The sequence below is a fragment of the Polypterus senegalus genome, chromosome 12 (assembly GCF_016835505.1).
Source record: "Polypterus senegalus isolate Bchr_013 chromosome 12, ASM1683550v1, whole genome shotgun sequence".
Taxonomy (NCBI): Eukaryota; Metazoa; Chordata; class Cladistia; order Polypteriformes; family Polypteridae; genus Polypterus; species Polypterus senegalus.
The window spans coordinates 4,971,474-4,989,501 of record NC_053165.1 but is presented as its reverse complement, the minus strand read 5'-3'; the positions used below and the strand labels follow the sequence as shown (position 1 = coordinate 4,989,501).

The following is an 18,028-nucleotide window of genomic DNA, read 5'->3' as shown; positions in this document are numbered from 1 at the left end:
TGGCCTTTCACACTGATGTCATTTCTTTAATACTTTATTGGATCCATCTCTCAGAACTTTCTAGCGGACAGTCAATTTTATACAACCGCTTTCAGAGCTCATAGTCAACAGAACATTTTAAACATTTTGAAGACACACAAGGACATTTTCAGAGAAGTATGATTTCAGAATTATTGATTTTTCAAATTGTTGCCTTTAGTGTGTAGAAAGTATGCTAATTATCTGGCGAATCAGACTTATTTTAAACCATATTTAAATGTTTTATAGAAATTATAAGTACCATTTTTATTTAATATGCTGACAGTGTTCATTTTGAACTGGTTAGGAGCGAAGTAGTAATTTTTCCTGAATGTTTTCAAAGAACATTATTGAGGCATTGAAAGAGTGGAATTTCCCGTTGCTCTGCTTGTGCTTAAAAGGCAGACGTAACTTCTAAATATGAGAGAAACACACTGCCACATCTTGCTATGGTGGAAGCTTTTTCATGCATTTGTTTGCCTTATTAATCAAACCAAGTCTATTTCAGAATACCACTCTGCTGTAAATACTTAAACTTCTGTATGCCTGGAATTGCCTTCATTACAAGATTGCCTAGTTCAACTGTAATTTCTTGAATCTTAGTAAATAACTTCTGTTTTTAAAATACTAAAGCACATCAGCACTGGGCCTTTTCTATTCCACAGTTAACATGCTGCCTATAAAGTAATTGGTACTGGAAGATCATGCAATAAATTGCATCTTACCGTGAGCATACATTTACGTTCAGTCATTTCAAAAGGTTTTTAATTTCAACTCTTCAAAGTGTTCATACTTATTAGGCAGTACAATATTTTCAAGGATAATTTTTAGTTAGTGGTTCATTAGCTGATTTTGATAATTGTTAAATATAGCTATACAAATGGCGAACTAAGCTACCAATGAAGTTATTGGTGCAGAACAAGATTTGAACAGGAAAACTAATCCTGAAATTTAGGTAAGGCCATGGTTCTCTTTTATTGATACATCTTCATCAGTAGAATGTCCACAAATAATTATAAGCATAATAATAAAACTGCTTAACTGAAACTTTGCTAAAAGCTCCAAATTCACCATGATTGATCTGCTACCAATTAGTAAGATGGGAACAGAAGAAATGGCAGACTATTTGTCCAGATGTGCTTTAAATTAACAAATTATTTAGGTCAACTGAAAGCCAAGTCCTTCCCAGAATACTTAGCTCTTTGCTTACTTACCCCCAGATCACAACAGTGGCGTTTGAGCATGTGGATGGGCTTGCATTATTTGTCTCATAAAACTAAAAAAAACAAGCCACATATGAGCATCAGCTGTTTGAATAGCTAAAAAAAAGAAACATCTAGACACATCTCTAGAATTTTCTTTGCCCAGTTACCATTGAAGCCATGTTTGTGCTAAACATGTGAACCCACCATGATAGTCATAGTTGCCATCTATTGGCTTCACCTGTGATAAGTGTGTCTAAACATACTTGTTAATATACACTGCTTCACTTTCATGTCTGGTGCCAAGACACAGCTCTTTTTAAAAGCTGCTTCATGCAAAAGTATTTTGTGCAGCTCTGGGTGAACCCCAACACCTCTTTGGGCAGAAAGCATTCATAGTTCATGCTGTGTTGCTTTGGGTGGGCATGATATTCTCAGCAGTTCAATTTAGAAGAAAGGAATATAAGTCAAGTGTGCTGAAGTAGTAAAAAGCAGACTTCCAATGAATTCATGTTTTAACATCTTTACTAATCTGTAGTACAATTCATTGTATTAAAATGTAACTGGATATTCTTCATTAAACATGAAGACATCTAGTGCACCAGTTCAAGGAGAATGGATGTACCCTTCTGACTTTTTTTTTTTTTAAAAGAATAGTAAAACAATGTAATTTAGTACTTTCGTTTTCACATCAGAATATTGAAAATATCTGAATGTTTTTGATTTGAATATTGAAAATTCAAAGATTTAAGATCTGTCTATTCCAATTCATGTTATGTACATCGTATGTTTCTTTCATTGTTTCATTTGTCTGCATTTGCAAATCTTCTCCAATTGATTTCAAGCTTTGGTTGGATTCCTCATTTTGTCATCAAGAAAGTGAAAACGTTCTGTCCAGTAATGCTGGATGGTATACCGGTTCATACCGAAAACCGTTTATTTTTGTTATGATATGGATTTTTCTTATACCACAACACCGGTTTAAATTGCCTAAACAACATTTGGAACGTGGCGCAGTTTGAAACTGGGGGGGACCTTATTTACTGCTACACCGCTACAAATGCATGCAACGGCGGAGTACATGCGGTAGTGGAGGTATTGCGCGGTGAAAATGGACAGAGAACATTCAGAAACTGAAGCAGACGATAAAGTTAAACATGACACAGAAGAAGTTTTGCCGAAAAAAGGAGTCACGTCCGTTGCCTGGAGATACTTTGGTTTTAAAAGGTCGGATGTGGACCCTTATGCTCAAATCTGTGAATACTGTTTCTATACTACTGGATAATACTGCAAGCCAAGTTGTACTTGTTTTTTTTTTTTTAGTACTGTGTAACATTCCTGGGTACGGTGTAATAGTGTGATGACATGTCGACTTTATTCTCGACATTTCCACTTTAATCTCGATACTTATGACGAGAATAAAGTCGATATGTTGACTTTATTCTCGTAATTTGTCATTAAAGTAGAACATCGTAAACTAAACTTCATCTTAAAATGAATATTTAATTTACTAGATTTATTCAAACCCCATCATAAGTTAAGTAGCACATTAAATGCTTTGTGTTAAGTGTTCTCCGAGCCATGTTAATCGCTGTGTGCTTCTTAAACGGACTTCCTCTTGCACTAAGAGGCGGCGCAAGCAGCACACACAATACATTAATTTCATGATATTCCTGCTCCCTGAACATTAAGAATGCTAAGATAAATACTTTATATAATTTTCATGATGAAATGCATTAAAGAATGTATTAATCATGTGGGGGCACGGTGGCGTGGAGGTTGCACTGCTGCCTCGCAGCAAGGTGGTCTCAGAGTGTTCCATGCCATGAATTTGCATGTTTTTCTGGTGGGTTTACTCGGCGTGCTTCAGTTTCCATTTAAATTGATGTAGGATGTCGAGATTAAAGTGGAAATGTCGAGAATAAAGTCAACTTTATTCTCGACATATTATTATTTTTTTTTTTTTCTTGACCGTGACGATTCTGTAGGGCTATACCACAAATAGCATTAGAAATACAAGTTGCAGTTTTATTATTTATGTATATTGCATTAATATGGACCTTGCTCCAAGCTAAGCTATTTGCCTAAATGATGGTTAAAAAGTCACTTTAACATATCAGTGGACAGAGTTTAACATTAACAGAAAGTGTAGTTGGTTTACAAAAAATATTTACTATTTATTTCTTTTCTAAGACAGGTTCCGTGCAATACAACTTTTGAAAAGCACCTCTGAATATTTTACTAAGTCTAAATGCCTCTTTGGATGGTTGACAATATGTTGTCAAAATTTTAGTTTAAGTTGTTTGCAAAATTTGTTCAATAAAAAAAGGTTCTATATTTTGACTGCATTTGACATGCAATGTGATTCCTTCTCTTCATTAGTGCCACCCCCTTGAAAACTATCACTGTATAGGGCCATGCAAACCTGTATTAATACTTGTGTGCACATTAAAATGTTTTTTGTACAATTCTCATGACAGTGGAATAGGTTATTCTTAGCCAGTCTGCTGCAGTAATTGCAGTGGAAAATATGGTTAACATCCACTCATGCATGGGGAAAAAAAATACTGTTGAATACCGTGAAACCGGTATAATTTTGAAAAATACCGTGATATAGAATTTTGGTCATACCGCCCAGCACTACTGTCCAGTAAGTGTGGTATTTTTAAATTTAGGTCAGTCTGTAGAGGGCTTCTAAATAACAGGGAACATGATTTTTCTAATGGCGACTTATTTATATTTTATGGGCAAATGAGCTTTTTATGGTCTTTTAGAAGCCCAGCACTGTGTCTGCAGGACTGAAGCCTTCATAACCCATGTGCTATCACATGGCGAAAGTGTACAAGCACAGTAGTCCCGCTGAAGAATTGCATGCAACGAAAAGAAGTATGGCAGCAATTGGTGATGATAACACTAAGATTTAGTATATTCAGCTGCTCTAACAGTAAAAAATATAAAGACTTGGAGTGCCCAAACTTACATAGAAAATGTTGGCGTTAGTTATCTGTTCTAGGTTTTTTGCAGCACACACGGAATTACAAGCTGCCAAAAGATTAACAGCTAGGAAAAAGGTTATTTTTCCAGGGTTAAACGATCCTGTTTGATTGTCAATTTCCACACTTATTTCTGACAATTATTGCTCAATATTTGACCATTAATTGATTCATTGAGCACAGCAGTGACCTGTTACCTTGTTTATTATATGAAGTTAGAAAAATGCCATGCTGAATATTGGCATTTGATGGGTTCACATTGTATTTGAAGAGATGTGATACTTGCTTGATGTGCTTTTTTACTTTCTCAAATAAAATTAGAGATATTTTTTAAATATGGATTGAGAAGCAAATCAACAGCAACCTAGCATTGCTTTCAGAACTCCTACTGGAAATGCGTACAAACAGAACAAAGTGGCAAGGTATACAGTCATATGAAAAACTTTGGGAACCCCTCTTAATTCTTTGGATTTTTGTGTCTCATTGGCTGAGCTTTCAAAGTAGCAACTTCCTTTTAACACACGACATGCCTTATGGAAACAGTAGGATTTCAGCACTGACAATAAGTTTATTGGATTAACAGAAAATATTCAATATGCATCATAACAAAATTACACAGGTGCATGAATTTGTGCACCCCAACAGAGATATTACATCAATACTTAGTTGAGCCTCCTTTTGCCAATATAACAGCCTGTAGATGCTGTCCTCCTATAGCCTTTGATGAGTGTGTGGATTCTGGATGGAGGTATTTTTGACCATTCTTCCATACAAAATCTCTCCAGTTTAATTTGATGGCTGACGAGCATGGACAACCTGCTTCAAATCATCCCATAGATTTTCTATGATATTCAAGTCAGGGGACTGTGACGGTCATTCCAGAACATTATATTGGGTGGTCCAGATCTAATTATGCAATTTTCATTACGCTGTAACTTATTAAGTTTATTACATAGAGAATTTACAAAAAATAATTTTTGTTGCCGATAGATGGCAGCACCTGCAATGCATTCCAAAATGGCGGTGAGACAGTTGTCAGTCGAACAGTGGGTGCGATGTGTTCGCCTTTTCATAATTGCATAATTAGATCTGGACCACCCTGTGCTTCTCCCTCTGCATGAATGCCTTTGTAGATTTCTAACTGTGTATTGTGTCATTGTCTTGTTGGAATATCCAACCCCTGCGTAACTTCAACTTTGTGACGGATGCTTGAACATTATCCTGAAGAATTTGTTGATATTGGGTTGAATTAATCTGACCCTCGACTTTAACAAGGGGCTCAGTCCCTGAACTAGCCACACAGCTCCACAGCATGATGGAACGTCCACCAAATTTGACAGTAGGTTAACAGGTCTTTTTCTTGGAATGCGGTGTTCTTCTTCTGCCATGCAAAGCGCTTTTTGTTATGACCAAATAACTCAATTTTTGTCTTTCCAGTCCAAAGTGCTGGCTTGTCTAAGTGAGCATTTGCATACAACAAGCAACTCTGCTTGTGGCGTGAGTACAGAAAGGGCTTCTTTCTTGTCACCCTGCCATACAGATGTGCTGAATTGTAGAACGATGTACAGATACACCATCTGCAGCGAGATGTTCTTGCAGGTCTTTGGAGGTGATCTGTGGGTTTTCTGTAATCATTCTCACAATCCTATTCATATGCTGCTCCTGTATTTTTCTTGGCCTGCCAGACCTGCTGGGTTTAACAGCAACTGTGCCTGTGGCCTTCCATTTCCTGATTCCATGCCTTACAGTTGAAGCTGAAAGTTTAAACCTCTGAGAGAGCTTTTTTGTAGCCTTCCCCTAAACCATGAGACTGAAATCTTTGTTAAAGTTGCTTTGAGGATCTTCAGAGAAGAGTCAAAGCGAAGCACAACTTGCAACTGACCACCTTAAATACCTTTTCTCATGATTGGACACGCCTGTCTATGAAGTTCAAGGCTTCACGAGCTAATCCAACCAGTTTGGTGTTGCAAGTAATCAGCATTGAGCAGTTACATGCATTCAAATCAGCAAAATTACAAGGGAACCCACATTTTTGCACAGCCAGTTTTTCAGATTTGATTTAATGTTTCATACAACTAAATACTGCTTCACTAAAAATTTTTGTTCGCAAAACACAGCAGTACTCAGATGTTCCTAGGAAATGAAAGACATACCACTGTTCTCTTTTTGTTGAAATGAGAGTCAATTCTTATGCAGGCTGAGAGGGGTTCCCAAACTTTTTCATATGACTGTAGTAGCGCCAGTGGTGACTCCCAAGCAGCAGAAGTTCATGCTGTGCTGAACTTTTTTTTTTTTTTTTTTTTTGACAGCAGCCAAAATTCTGCCTTTATGTGAAGTGTAAGTTTGATTTAAATCAGCTGTGATGTTGATCCTCCAGCTCACTGGGAAAATGAGAAGATCATCTATTTAATGCAATTTTGAAACCAATACATGCTATCTTTAAATACAGTCATAACGTCGTCGTCAATCGAGATGCACCAACAGTTCAGTTTACTTGACTGCTGAGAATTTGCCTAGATGCCTTCTTCATGATGTAGTGAATGAGATCTACGTATGACGCATGCACTGGGTTTCCTCTCTCCAGACAAAAGGGGTTATGTAGCAGCTTTAGGCAACAACTCCCATATATCTTAATGGGAAAGAGAATACAGGACCCCTGAATATAAATAATACAATAGAGTGAACACTGAAGATTGCGGAGGCTAAATTTGAATATAGAAGGACCCGGGTGCATAAATTGATCAGACTTAAGTTTAAGGACAAAGCTTCACCACTTGATTAAGCTTGATTCTATTTGAATGCTCGATCTTGTCAGATAACCCACATATCTTCCTCCTGTGAGATTAGTACTTATGGTGAAGTTGATGGTATCCTGAATGTTTTGTCACATCTTTACTGCAGTTGACTTAATTCCTCTTGTTGTGTGATATCTGAGGAACGTCATCCCTTTCTCTGGTTGATGTATGTTGAATCCAAATGAGGTGTGGAAAGTGTGAGTTTGTATTATTTGTGAGGACATGTGCTTAAAGTCTGCAGAAATTGCCACTGTCGTAGAACTTGGTGCTACTTATACTGTAATTGGTCTAATAAATTATATTTACCTCTTTTTATTTTTTTAGTAACTTTTAATATTTTCTTAGTCTGATCAGGTCTTTGCCATACATGTGTTTGACTTGCACATTACACTGCATGTCCAAATAATGATAGATAAAACTAAATTAAGTCACTATTTAAAAATTTAAAATGGTTCAAAAAGCACTGCAAAATCACTGAATGGAGAGTCTCCACAGTTCCTTTTAGATGTTAATTTCAACTGAAGGAACAGTTTATGGAAAATGGCCACTACATACGGTTACTCAATCCACAGGCACCAAAATTGTGTGTGTATCATCCCGAAAGTAATTTCTTCTACATCCTAGAGTAGGGTTTCTCTCTACTGATATAACTAGGACTATACAGGAACACCCAGAACATGTTTAAGAAATTGAAACTTTGGAATTATTTTCAGTAAATCTACAGGAGGGAGTTGATTGTATCTATGGAGTTAGCTGCAGCTGTATAGAACCGTCCCATTTTCACTGCAGACTGAAGGCTGTCCATTAGAGGATACTATCGGTCACAAACAGTCTGGCACAAAGTGTTCGTCATGCTGCCAGAAGATAAAGATTGGCTGAGATATTCCTGGAAATTGGTAGAGGTGTTTTGGCCAAATATTGCATGAGGAATACGGACGGGTTAGGGATCACACTCTTTGGCTTTATTACATGTATAATGTATATACAGCAGATACTGTATCACATACCAATGAGCTGCTCCTCACAGACTGAGAGGACGTGGCGGATGTTTGCCAACTGGCTGAACTCAAGCATTGCCTGGTAGGTAATCACCTAAATAATCAGATTGGGATTTAGAAGTAAAATATATATAGAGATAGATAGATCTATCTATTATATAGTGCCTTACATGTCTGTCTGTCCTATCTATCGATAAAATATAATTTTTTAAATCACCTCCAGCAGGGGTAAGTCTTGAGCATTTCTAGCTTATTTTATTCTATTTGGTAATGTTACGTTTCGCCATCATAGGTAGCAGGTACAGCTTAAATGTTATGTAACAGATGTGTCATGACAAACCCATTAAAAATGGTGTTGGAGAAAACACATCCTTAATGTTCTGATAATGCTGAAGATAGTAATGGCCTTAAAAAAAAAAAAAAAAAGGTTTGGATACCCTTTATCAGTCACAGGACATCATTCAAGTGTTTTGTGAAGTAAGTGCCAGGTTGGTAATGCTCAGGTGCTTTAGTTTGTTGTTTAGTTTATGATAATATGCTTACTGAATATCACATATATAATATCACAGCTTGGATATAATAATGGCCAGACTGACTTGAATCAGAGTCACATCTGTGATTTTACTTTTATTCTTTCTGAATGTCCTTACTCTAGATGGACATTGTTAAACATTAGACTGGTTAGATAGTATAGAAAATACTTTTGATTCTGTGTATATTCATTAAATTAGCTTTCTTTCAATAACTTTTTTCCATAGCCCACATGGCTTACCCTCACTGGCCAGTGTATTTCTAGAACAGATGTATGTATATACAGTTAGATGCAGTGATTGATCATTAAATGGTGTTTATTTTGCTCTACCTAGTGATGAGTAAAATCTGTTGTAATCCACCGATTCACTTCAATTTACACATTTTTACGACGCGTTGCCTCAAGCACATAGAAGCTGAAGATGATTTAGACGTGTAGAGGTACACTCATCACAGAGTATTTCTGCTCCTAAGCTACTTTGAGCTGAGTAAGTACTACTCTTAGTAGTATGCCACCATTGAACATTTTAATGCTAGTCGAGGCATTGAATGAAAGGATAGCCGTATTGAAAGGACAGGAGAGGTTGGGATCATTGTTATTATTAAAATGCATGCATAGTCTTTTTTGTGTTTTAAACAATACATTTTTGTTCCACTTGTCCTGAGAGCTTCAGGTCACTTGTGCTTTGTGCGCCTGGGTGGATAGAGAGGCTGTAAAGCACAAAATCCATGTCTTCAGAATTCTGCTCTGAGTTGTATTTTAAGATTTCTGTTAGCACCTTGTAAAGGATTTGCAGTGTGTCCATTTTGTTATGCGTAGGAAAACCTGTATGGTGTGTATGTGTGTGCTTAAGATTTGTAGGATCATCTGAATGGGTTTCTTACCTCTTTAAGGCTGACCAGAGTGCTTTATGCAGATTGATGTCACAGTGGATTGGCTGCTGGATATTTTAAAAAGTGGCCATTTGAAAGAGAAGAGGAATAGTTGTGTCTGGTGGTGGGATACTGGTGTGTACTTTGCAATTGTCCTGCAGTGTGGAGCGGCAATGTTTAATCAGCAAAGAGTGATGCCTATATCTGTTTGTGCCTAGCTACTTTTTTTGTATCGGTATACTGCTGCTGGATTATGTGAATATCCCCTTGGGATTAATAAAGTATCTATCTCTATCTTATCTATCTATCCTACGGATTTCATAATTGCCCTTCTCCAGAACTTTCATGCCACCTCTTCCAACTTCACACTGCTTCTTGGACTTCATCTGATTACATGAGTATGGCTTTACTATTGTGCCGATTTTTGTTTTGTGTTATATTCTGATGTGTAAGAGTGTGAAGTTATGAATTTGAGAGTTATGTAAATATTATACCTTCATATTGACTTTTTTCTATTTGGTTGTCTGCGTGGTTGGTTGTAGAACTACACATTCATGAACGTGCGTGACTGAGTTTGGGTAACATTTTTAAGGTTGTATTGGGGCTTCACATTGGCATTCTGAATCAAATTTAAATAAAATAAGCTGTAGCTTTTCAACATGTGTAGCAATGTGAATCAGAAGGCAGTATCCTGTGCTAGTATTACAACCTTACATTACTCTTTAGCCTCTGTGAATTAAATTTAAAAACATGATGGAATTGGTACATTTGACTTGGACTTAATTCATCATTGTGCTTTTTGTCAGTTAGTCACCTTTTCCATGTTTGTTTTGTTAATGCTAGTAAAGATTCTTTGCACTCCAACTTATAGCTTTGTTTGTGATAGTGGCGTTTGGGCACAAAAATTATAGTGCACCAAATCATTCAGGAATGTGAGCTGCCCTTTAAGTCATACTGACTTGAATAGCTGCACCCACATGTGGATGAATAACCAGCTTCCTGAGCCGCTAAGGGTAAGTTGCTTGTTCTGAGTTGATCATGGCACCTAAGCCTCAAAGTTATCAGCCCTAGAGTGTCTTCAGATCTCATCCAAACAGCTCGACGAAGGATATTTCAGGTACCTGCTGTTGGCACATCTTTTACTTTGGAAGACATTTGCACAAATGTCATGTTCACAATATAAAACTGTGTGGATCATTTTGGCAGAGTGACTGACTCATGTGAGTGCTAAACTATTTACATAATCCCTATTTGTGGCTAGGTGATCAGCAGCTGCAAGTGGGCCAGGGTGGTTCCAGCAGATTCTTTCCAGGGCTGGCTACAACCATGTCTGTTGGCAGTACTGCAGCTGCAGAAGGTCCACTTGACTTGAAATTCATCTGGACTTCAAGCAGCACTTTAGGCAGATTGGTGATTAAAAGGCTTTTGTTAAATTGTTACGTACTTAACACAGCTTGTTTTCTATTTTTTGAAGCTTTGTCATGCACATTGGAGACATCTGTCTGTATAGCAAGCACGGAGTTCTAGGCATTTTAATATTGCAGATTTCTCCAGGTCATCAATTACAAAAAAGTGAAATTAGAGTAGAAATTGTGGTATTGTTACCACATTGGATATCTGCTGTTCACGATGTAGCAAATTGAACAGTAACAGTCCTACAATTGATAAACTAGAAAATGTGCACTTGCAGTTAGCTTGGGCTAAAAACTCCAGCCATCCGTTTATTTTTACCACCTGCATATTGCAACTTTGGGTCACAGATGGGCTGCAGCCTTACTCAGCAGCACTGAGCATAAGACCAGAAACACTGACTGGTTCACCAGTCCATCAACAGGATATGCGTATGCACTCGCCCACACCTGGAGGTACAGTGAGTGCCAAGTTACTACTTAACTTGATACGTGTCTTGGGGTTGTGACAGGGAAGCTAGTATACCCAATAAACTCCAGACATCAATCTATCACTTGTAACATCACGAATCCTGTGGGAGTTGGTGTGGTCGAGTTGGGGGCAGAGGGGTGGGGAGTGGTAGAATTTAGAATAAGATTTTCAGCATTTTTTTTTTCTCAAACCCTGTTTAGCATTGCAAGGTTGCAGATCACACTGAATTATAATAGTCATTTTAAAAATGCCTTTTGTTGAAAAATAGCATTAAGTAATTCTTTTTAATCCTATTTTCCACAAGTATTCCAGGTTTAATTTTGTCTATTTTTTTTTTCTTTTTAAGACATGCCAATATTTGGCCACTGCCCAGCACAAGATGACTTTTACTTGGTGATGTGTAACCATTGTAATCAGGTTGTCAAACCACAGGCTTTCCAAGCACACTATGGTAAGTGAATCTGAAAGTTATACTTGATATTGATATTTTTTTTTTATTTGCGCAGAATATACTTTCCATTTTCATAACTTTTTTTAAATTTTTTTTTTTTCATATTTATTACTTTAACGTGAAGATGTAGTATTATTAAACTAAGAAAAAAATTCTCCACAAGACCCCCCGAACCCAAAGGTACAGACGATTGAGTTGAAGGGAGGCTTTTGCCTTATCTGTGAAATAATTGTAAATTTATTGTGCTGTTTGTGAGGTATGAATCATTGACTTAGGGAGCGCTAGCTAAAGTAACCAGTGTTTCCTGCTATAAACAAATATTACAAAACTGTCTTTTGAAAATTCATTGCCAAACATAATCTATGACGAGACAAAAAGACTTACTAAACAAAAGCTGTAACCCTGAAAGACAATGAAATTGTCATCCAAATGGAAATGAGAAGAAAACACTATGTACCTGTGGTCCTCAACGAGTCGACTTTGGCAGCTTGAAGACTTCTTGCTTGTTGGTGGTGATATCATCACTCCCCATGTTGGCACTGTTTTTGTTTTTTTTCTTTTGAGCTGACCACAGAAGCTTTGCTTTTTCAAAAAAATTTGTTTTTTTTACCCAGGCTGATTATTCAAGCAGTACAACATCTTAAGATAAAGCACATTGGTTGCGAAAGGAACATCCAGGCACATGTGGCAACTGTGATCTGCACTCCAGCTTTCCCAGCAAAACTGGTTCTTGCTAAGCAAAGTTCTTTATAATGTCCATTGTTCGGTTTCGTAGCAGACAACCAGCAGGTGATTGGAGATAACTGCAGAGATGTATTGAATACACACTTATGTCTGCTTAACTCTAAAAATAGTTGTAGTCAGATAACTCAACTAACCAGTAATTTACATCGTATCAGAAGTGACACATCCACACTGTGTAAGCTCCCACAGTCTCCACTGTATACTGATGCACTACAGGTCAGGTCAGGTTGGGGAGCATTCACTGGTACAGTGCGTTTCCACATTCAGCACATGAAGAGCGAGCTTGGGCTCCTGGTTGGCAACCACCTAGGCAGTCCAGTCCCACCCTATTGAAATGACCATCTATTTGCCGCAGCCAGGTGTTATGTGGGCATCCCCTTGGCCACTCGAGTCCTCAACAATGAGGATCATACCCTTAGAGAATCGCACCACATGGCCGTAGCGACATAACTGACACTCTCTCACAATGGATGCAATGTTTTATACACAACCGCTTGTTCTGCACAAAATCAAACCAGTGGCACCCAAGGATTCTCCAAAGAGACCCACTACAGAAGGGAATCCACTCTTAATCACTGCATAGTGTCCATGTCTCGCAACCATATAGCAAAAAGAAAGCACCAGGACTCTAAAGACTTGGACTTTTGTCATTTTGTGAAGATATTGGCAACGTCACACACCCCTTTTCAGTGATGATATGGCCACCCATTCTCTTCCAGTCCATTTACTACTCCTAAGCCCAGACACTCAGACTCGTCACTCAGTCTCTCAAGAGCCCCAATCAGAGCCTCCATTGACTCTGCAAAGATCACAGCATCGTTGGTAAAGTCAAGATCAGTGAATCTTTCTTCACCGACAAAAACACACTACATGAGGCAATAAAAACAACAGCCGTTGTTTGTGTGAATTATTCAATGACTGTGTGTCAGTTAAGGAGTAAAATCATACTGGACATTTTCATTTTGATTTTTTCTTTTTGTTTAACCAGTGAACTGTACTTCCTAATTACAATAATAGATACTCGAGCACATTTTATTGTGAAATAACATTTATAAATACATTGTCCTGGTGATCTTTGAATGCACGTCTTTTTTATGATTTACTTAATGTATAATGGTCTTCGTTTCTAATTTTGTTCAATCATATTTTCTGAATAATAAAGAAATCCAGTTCTTCAGTTTTATAGTATTTATTTGTATATGTAGTCAAAAATAATGAAACCGCAGTTAAACTACACCAAATGAGTATCTTTGTAGTATGTCAGTATATATGATATTTTTGCAGCACTTTTGATAGGTCAAGTTAAAATGGCTTTAAAAAAGTTATCAACCAGTTTTTGAAACAAATCAAACAGCTTTAGTAGATTATGCATTTATCTACAAGGCATAGCATGCAGTGCTGTATTCCAAATGCTGCTACATACTGCATGTAAAGGTGTGAATGAATGCTTGCTAGAATGGCAATGTATAACTAAGAGTAATCTTGACAAAGCTACTGTAATCTTTTTGAACAGTTGATTTTTTTTTTAACTCTGTACTGTAATATTTGATCATTGACACACACAACTTAGAATAATTGTAATAATTCACAATCTGTTTTTATTCCTGCTTTAACATTTCAGTAGCAGAGAATGGGTGAAATGGGAGGATGAGGGTTCACATGCCTGAGTGCCGCCTTTGTATGCAGGAAGTGTTTGGTTTTTTTGATGCTGTAATGTTTGATGACGCGGGTTCGCTCCATGCTCCCATCCGACTTCTGGGAGCTCTTGAACCCAACACTGTTGGTAATGTCACCGAGATGAGCTCTCATATGAGGACAATTCTGGGGCCCCAGCTCGTGTTGTCTCCTCCTTCCAGGCGGCCAGATCATAGCTGCTAAGACTGCTCTTTCACGTCCTTTAACCTCCTGCTTTCTTCTTCTTTTCCTCGATCCATTTATCCCCCCAGCTTTCCTGGTGCCAACCAGTATATATACATCCACCTGCACCTAAATCACATGCTGCAGGAAGCCAATGAAGCAATTGTGAACAATTACACCCACATGTGCAGGTGTGACTCGCTCCAACTACTTCAATTAACTCCCCGCGGCCGTGCAATCGGGGACTGGGGGCTGGGATTGCTGTTTTTTTTTCTCATGCAATTGATGTGCAAGGACAATTGACAATTTATTTAAAATCAATAGCAATGGAATACACATGCTGTTTGTGAGTAATAACTTGGCTGATCCCCTGTTTCCTTCATTGTTGTTGGTAGATTTTTATGAAGATTGTGTAGTTTAGCTTCTAAACTTTTAAAGTTGCATAGATATGCCCTCTATCCCAATTAATTATAATATGACTCATCACGTGGAGAATGAGACCAAAAAATGTATGCACTGTTAGTCCAAACCCCTCACCTTTGTCTTTTTGACTATTGGCACTTGATTTTTTTGCAATACAGTTAAAGTGTGTTTAATTGTTTTATGGTTTTAATACTAAAGGCAATGTATGCAGGGTTGTTTAAACTTCAGTTTATTTGCACATGATATTTAAGTTTGTATTTGGAAGTTTTTCTCCGAAAGTGATTTTTTTTTTTTGTCAGTGTCAAGCTTCACATTCAGTTTGTCTGCCTGCTTGCAACTTTCTATCATTGTTGTAGTGTTTTGTTTTAAGTCCAAGCTCTTTCAGCTGTAGTTTGTGATAGAAGTCTGCTTGATGAACTGCTGTGGCAAGGTAATCAAGGAAAGCCAAGTCAGAATGATGGTAAACAAGTGAGAGTTTGTTCCATGATATTCAGTTGCTGTCTTTGTGTGTGCAAAATCCCAAACTTATTTACTGATAATACACTGAAACAGCTGTGATGTGTTTTTATTTTAGGTTTGAAATGATAAAAAGTACAACAGTGCAACGCAAGTTAAATACTGAACATAATTTCCTGCTAAAATGTGTATGAAATTCTCTATAGAGAGTGACTTTCATTCTTGCCTGCATTTGAGCCTTGGTTTGTCTGTCTTTATTTCCTTTTAAAGCAGTCCCCCTTAATGTTGGATTATGCATGTTTCTTTAGCCATGGTAGAAGTAGGTGAACCTGACTCCATCCACACTGGACAACTGACCTAAGGTACTGACATGAAAGCAGTGGGAGCGCATAGGGAAGATCACATAACATACCTTCTCTTAATATGTGAATGCACAGCTGCTTTTCAGGCGAGTCAAATGAGAATTTCTCACATCATGTGGAGATGAAGAACTATCTGAGAAGTCTCAAACATTTTTAAAGTGTTTTTTCTTAATACTGTAACTTGTAAGTTTCAAGTTTAGCACCTTCTATAAGTGTGCATGTGTTCTTGCATTGCTTTATCACAGGAGGAGAAGGGTTTTTGTAAAATAGTTTATCTTAGTTGCTAGTTGCAGCTTTCAATTTTAGTTTTACATTCCCTTGACTGTTTTAGCTTTGGATTTTGTTATCCATGTTTCGAAATGTGCATTGACTTGTACAGTAACTTTCTTATACATTCTTTTTTAAACTTGCTGCATTGTTTTTGCAATCAAACTATTGAAATAGTTTAATTTAATCTATACAATTTTGCATTTTATCTTTTGTTTGATATGTAAGGATACATTCTCACATTACACTATGATTTGAAGCTGCTTCATATTGTCTTGTTGGAAAATTATCTTAAAAATAATTGGATTTCTGTTTTAACATTTTCAAAGGTTTTAAAAATGTTCATGTTTTTTTCTTTTGATTTTTTTAAATAATGAAAAAAAAAATCCTGAAAAAATAAACTTCTTGTGAGAATTTTTTAAAATGTGTCCACTAGAGGGTGTCAGCTGAACATTTTAGAAGGGCATTGTGTAAAATGAGTATTACTTTATGGAGGAATATTTCGGACAAAATTAAATAAATAAATGCGCAAATAAATAAAAGTACTGTGAAATGAGAGCATAAATAAATGTGTCACGAAATAAGTTTTTTGTTGCTTACTTGTTTAATTTTGTCCGTTACATTCCTGAAAACCATCATGAAATACGACTTGAAATAAAATTGCCACTTTCACTCGTCAAAGTTGAGAGGGTGGGCTCTAACACACCCTCTAGTTACTGATTGGTGAATCGATAGCACAAGAATTAATTAGAAAAATTTATCGGAAGAAAGTACAATGTTGGTGACCCTTTTAGACTCTGATGTAGATGAAACTATTTTTGAAATTATCGAAGAACAGGTGGTAGGGACTCGACTACACTCCAGTTCTGGTGACACAGTTTCCTGCTCTGGACGTCCATCCTTTGACATTCCAGCAGAGTCTATAGAACACCTTACAGCTCTGATCAGTTTGAAAAAGTATCTGTGAATATGCACCTGACTTTATACTCGTAAAACAAGGATCAAATACTCAGTTCTCAATGTTAGTTGGCACTGCTTTGGTCATTCCATTTCAAAGTACCTAAACTAATACAGCTGTTGCAGCTTACCGTATATCAAACTGGCTCATTTGCCTCCCCGATACACCATATAGATCTGGAATCTGCCTGTTCTATTGACTCAGCCTGAATTGCCATATTGCTTAGGCATAAATGATGTGCTTTAAATGTAATTTCATTATTATACTTTTCTAAGCAAATGTTTTTTTAAAATGTTAAGCTTAGAAATAATATACTTGTTTCCTGCTTGGTGAGGATTTTATATTTTATTTGGGTAAGTGTGCCTTTTCATTCAACAATTCACTTGTTTTCTTTCCATCACATTTATATTTTAATCTTTTTCTTTTTTAATTAAGGCACACATTTCATTTTCACTTTAGGTGCATTTCTTTATTACATGGTGTACTTCAAAAAGAACAAAACTACACTATATGCATCTAGTTTTTAAAATACTAAAGTTTCATGAAACAATTGTTTTAGTCCATGATTCTAATGATCATATTTTATCTGTAAAGGAAATATTGATTGAGAAAGTACTGATCAAAAACTTTTGGTACGACTAGGGTTTTTTTTTTTTTTCCCTCTTACTTGGAGGCTCCACCCCCTGCTCGCTTTGCTTGCCCACCCCCGGGTTTGGTTTACCGGACATACAATTTAAAAAGATTGTTATTTTCATGGGAATTGTTATATATGCATTACTTTCACTTTTTCTTTAAAAACAATACTTGTCCTTTATTTCTGTCTCCGTGCGTGGTTAAATCTCTTTCTCGCAGGACGGTTAACGCTGCTTCTTTTGTGAAGGGGGTGCGGCTGAATGCACGCTAAGGAGATGCCGTCGGATTATCTGCCTGATCATTTCAAAGCCTGTACAGCAGCTGTCCTTTTGCCACTTTGTGTTTTTCCCTATCGTGTTTTGAAGGGTGGGGTTAAGGTGGCTGAACGCATGCTAAGGAGAAGCGGTTGGATCATCTGCTGGCGAGCTGCGTGTTTTGCTTGTCGTTTTAAGAGCTGGGAGCGCATGAAGTGAGTCTGCCAAAGCAATCGCAACAACTGCTAGGTTAGATGTCCGTGGACTTGTTTTAAATAATGTCTCACTGCCTTGTCTCGCGTGACGTTGTTAAAACAATACTTGTCCTTTAT

General features: G+C 37.2%; 1 protein-coding gene across 3 annotated transcripts in view; it reads left to right on the top strand.

Moving 5' to 3' along the window:
- The window catches only part of LOC120540178 (ataxin-7), an 86,234-nt gene that overhangs the window by 43,595 nt on the left and 24,611 nt on the right, over nucleotides 1-18,028 (top strand). For all 3 annotated transcript variants that reach the window (XM_039770730.1, XM_039770727.1, XM_039770728.1), the window contains one exon: nucleotides 11,638-11,742. In XM_039770730.1, the coding sequence (XP_039626664.1) occupies nucleotides 11,638-11,742 (105 nt within the window). The remainder of the gene's footprint in view (nucleotides 1-11,637; nucleotides 11,743-18,028) is intronic.